Source organism: Pteropus alecto, unplaced genomic scaffold (genome assembly GCF_000325575.1).
Source record: "Pteropus alecto unplaced genomic scaffold, ASM32557v1 scaffold160, whole genome shotgun sequence".
NCBI lineage: Eukaryota > Metazoa > Chordata > Mammalia > Chiroptera > Pteropodidae > Pteropus > Pteropus alecto.
Window position 1 is genome coordinate 1,066,726 of NW_006429864.1, and position 4,349 is coordinate 1,071,074.

Here is a 4,349-nt window from a genome sequence, read left to right on the forward strand (position 1 = left end):
CACTTCTCGTGGCACTTGACGCCACACTCGGTGCAGCGCATGCCCTGCCGCGCGATGCCCCACAGCAGTCCCTCGCACTCGTAGCAGTAGGTGGGCGTGGTAGCCGTCCAGACTTCGAAGTTGTGCGGTGTCGTGCACGAAATGGGATAGATTAAGGCTTGCAGGGTCTTCTTGTAAACGTGGTTTTTCTGCAGGGAGGGGGAGGGTGCGGTATGGGGCACAGAGCCCTCACCTGGGGGTGCTGTCCTGACTCACTCTCATCCTGTGCAGAGTATAGTCAAGTTCCAGTCCCTCTGCCACCCCCACGGGTTCTTGGGTGAAGAGGGTGTTAACGCGATGCTGCGCTATCGGTCTCTGAAGTGAGTAGTGCCTGTCTCTGCCATACCCTCCTCCTCTTCCTCCAGGAGCCCCCAACCCAGCCCACCTTACAACCAGGGGAGGGGGAGGTACCCCACGCACCAACTCCTCGTTGTTCAAAGTGCTGGAGGCCAAGGCCGAGGTGATGCCCGCTTTTCTGGACTGGACCAGGGACTGGGGTGGGGAAGACACCGAGGGAGTCACAGAGTTGATTGACACCCATGGGATTGTCACCAAGAGCAGAATCCACAGCCATGGTTTGGGGCCACCAGCCATGGGGTCAAGTCACAGCCACGATGAACAGGACACAGTTCACAACAGCAGGAGAGGAACCAGCAAAGAATTGGGACATGACCAAGGGAACTTCCAGGAAGGCAAGCAGCCCCACAACCCTGACTGACCCATTCCCCACCACCATGGACTTGACCATGGTCACCAGGCACACCGTGAACCAAGGTTGGAAGTTACCTGCTCTCTCCCCGACCCGTGAACTGTAAGACATGGTAAGTTCCCCTCCCCGGAACCCATGGGTTGGGGGCCAGTTGGAAGATCCCAGTGGAGGGGTCCGAAGAGGAGACTCAGGGGCCCAGGTCACCATCACTTACCATGGCCTGAAGTGTCCACGCAGCACATAGGGTAGAAATCAAATTATGTTAGTCCCAGAGAATGCCTTGCTAGACCCCAGCCCCAGGTCTTCCATGGGCAGTTGTACAGGTTGAGCACTGGGGTAAGGGAGGGCTCAGGCACTCACCAGGTCACTCACGAGTGGGATGGGCTTCCTCTTTCGGATGTCAGGCATGCTGTCAATGATGATAAGACCACCCCCTGGGCTGCAAGACACACACAGGGACGTCAAGGGCCCAAGGAAGTCGCCCTTCTTCCATTAGACATCACTCGAGGGTGGGGCAGGATATGTGATCTCCCCAGGTATTAAGAGTTAAATTGTGTCCCCCAAAAAGATACATTCAAATCCTAATCCCCAGGACCTCAAAATGTGAACTTATTTGGAAATATGGTCATTGCAGAGGCAATTAGTTAAGATGAGCTCATACTAGAGTAAGGTGGGCCCTAATCCAATATAACTGGCATCTTTATAAAAAAAGAGACACACAAGCAGACTGTGGTGTGACAATGGAGGCAGAGATTGGAGTGATACATCTACGAACCAAGGAATACCAAGGATTGCCAATAACTACCAGAAGCTGGAAAGACAAGGAAGGATTTTCTCCTATAGGTGTCAAGGGAGTGTGGTCCTGCCCACACCTTGATTTTGGACTTCTAGCCTCCAGAATTGTGAGAGAATAAATTTCTGTTGTTTTAAGCCCCCTGTTTGTGGTTGTTTGTCACAGCAGCCCCAGGAAATGAAGACACTGGGCCTCAACTTCCTCGTCTGGGAGCTGGGGAGATGATGCAGGTGTCCACGTTTAATGAAAATTTGAATTAAAGCAAACCTAAATAATATACAAAAGTATCAATGAAACCTTTCTTTATGCTCAAAATTGGAAACACACGCGTCTATTGAAAATCAGTCCTGGAAGGAGTGATTTCAACTTCGATGGGAATGAGGGAACTGGAAATCGTGTTTGTGTTCTTGTCTCTTGGCAGTTTCACAGTAGCTGGAGGATTGAATGAGTGCTGTGGCAGACGCCATACAGGCTTGTCCAAATTCACTTTACTGAGAGGTGCACTCATCCCAGAGAAGGTTCAGCTGTGGCTCTTCTCCAGAAGGTTCTCACTGGCCAATGAGAGAGGTGCCTGGCTGCCAAAGACTTTTGGATAAGCTCCGGGGTGTGATTTGTGCTCCAGCGCCCCCTGCAGGATCAGGCAGAGGCCTGGCCACTCCTGAACTACATCTCTGCATAAGCTTCCTCCACCTGACCCAGCCTGCCACACCAGTGTCTCTTGAGAGAGCTTCTTCCATTAATCACAAGCACAGAAACCCCCATCTCACTCGCTGCTTCCAGGGCTCCCTGCCCAGCACACCTGCTCATCTGGGAGTCACAGCTCCTGTCTCCCTGACTCTGTTGGCAAAGGACCCACAAGGGGAGAATGTCACTCTCCTGCTGCTATTTTAAAACATTAGTGTAATTAAAAAATATCTTTTCGCCATCCAAAGGCTGCAAAAACACCCTTGAAAAGTAGTAACTTAAGTTAGATGTGACAAAATGCTCCATTTAAGACCAAACGACTATCGTTAACAAAAGTGCCAGCATCCGTAGCAAGAATCTGGGAGATTTAAAAGCAGAATCAAAGCAAAACGTTCACTCCAGGGTTGCAGATGGGCATTGCAGGAAAATGGACTTTATCTCATATTTATTACTAGGGGGAAGCAGTCTTGAATTATGCAAGTAGCTTGGCGAAGGCATGTACCTCTCGGGACTCAGTTTCCCCATCTGTAAAATAGAATAGTAGCCCCCCCTAATGGGTTTGTTGTGAGGGTTCAACATGTTACTATCTTTGGCTCTGAATGCCTATGACAGTGGTTCCATTATTTCACCCATGCCTAGTCTGTGCCTTGTCTAAATGGAACCTCTCTTTGCCCTTTCTAGGCTGAGGCTATGGTGTAAACCAGCTTTGGGCTCTGGGTTCAAAACTTCCTCCAACCCTTGAAGCTCCATTACTTACCCGCCTTTGAACCACAGGGATTTGGACATTTCTCCTTCTCCCCTGGCCTGTGGGACAGACAGACAGATGTGGTCAGTGTGGCTGCCCCTTCCCAGGGCAAGGCAGGCTCCACACCCACTTCTGTCTCCCCTTTGGGCCAGGAGTCAGGAAACCTGGGTCGTAGTCCTCACTGTGTGTCCTTAGGGAACTCAATGGCTTTCTCTGGGCCTCAGTCTGTCTATCTGTAAGATGGGGAGAGAGGATGTCCTCTCTGCCACCAACCTCAGTGGATGTTGATCTCCTCATCTGTCAAACCTGGGGATGTGTTAGCATCATTCCAATAAGAGTTCATGCATCTATAGTTTCCTGGCATTCGCAGAGGCTAGTTCAAACACTCATAAGATTCTGTCATTTCTTAAACTCACTGCAGCCTCACCTGCTCGTTTGTTCTTGTGCAACAGGGCCTTTGCCCAAGCTGTGCACCTGTTTGTATGCCCGGCACCTTCTGCACCCAACCAGCCTCCACTTTTCATTCAGGTCTCAGAATAGGGTGGATACTCCTCATCTGCCATGCAACTAGAGGGTGGCAGGGTTGGAGGGGGGCTGGGGAGGGTCCAGCACACTCTTCTGAAATAATATGAAAGTACTTTGAATACTTTAAGTGTCACTTCCTACAAGGACTTTTCCTGATTGCCATGGATTTGTTTTATGACCCATCTATGAAACTCAGAGAGCCTGCCCACATTTATTTTTCTTGTCATGTCACTAGTTCCATTACAAGGGTAGCTACTGTTTTTTTTCTCTTAATTTGCTAATATAGTGAAAGTCATTCAATAGACTTTTCATTGCACGATCTTTTCTACCTTTTGAATTTAGAACTACGTGAAAATATTATTTAGTCAAAAAATAAAATTCTATTTTAAAACTGATAAAAAATTTGACTTGAAATTTCTGTGGCTCTGCTATTGGATGAAGACTTTGGGAGTGTGATTAGGATCTCCTCTTGCCAGTTTCACCCCATCTTGGAAATTCCCCCTGGATAAAAAAAAACATTACTCTATCTCCAGGCCAGAGTGGGTTGAATGACTGAAGGAATAAGTGAATGTTTCCAATCCTGCTGCCCATCTGAACAGTCAACACCCTGGCCCTGATGCTAATTGTATCTTTCACCAAATTCCTTCTCTGATACTGACCTGACCTCAGACCTTTCTCCAGCCCTGACACTGACACTCAATATGATCCCAAACACTGACCTTTTTCCCTAACAACAATTCTAACTTTGACATCTGATCTCTGACTACTGCCTTAACCTTTATCTCTACTCCTGTCCCCAACCTTCATTCTTCCCTTCTGACATGGCTGTAGCCATTACCTAGCTCCAGGTTCCA

The 4,349-nt window shown here is 48.8% G+C and overlaps 1 protein-coding gene across 1 annotated transcript in view; it reads right to left on the minus strand.

Annotated features, from left to right (window-relative positions):
- UNC13A (unc-13 homolog A) overlaps positions 1-4,349 on the minus strand; it is a 60,489-nt gene that overhangs the window by 32,224 nt on the left and 23,916 nt on the right. The window contains 6 exon segments of the mRNA XM_006904285.2: positions 1-2; positions 4-188; positions 460-531; positions 963-968; positions 1,109-1,187; positions 2,983-3,029. The exon segment at positions 1-2 is cut by the window's left edge and continues 27 nt beyond it. Of these exon segments, the coding sequence (XP_006904347.1) occupies positions 1-2; positions 4-188; positions 460-531; positions 963-968; positions 1,109-1,187; positions 2,983-3,029 (391 nt within the window).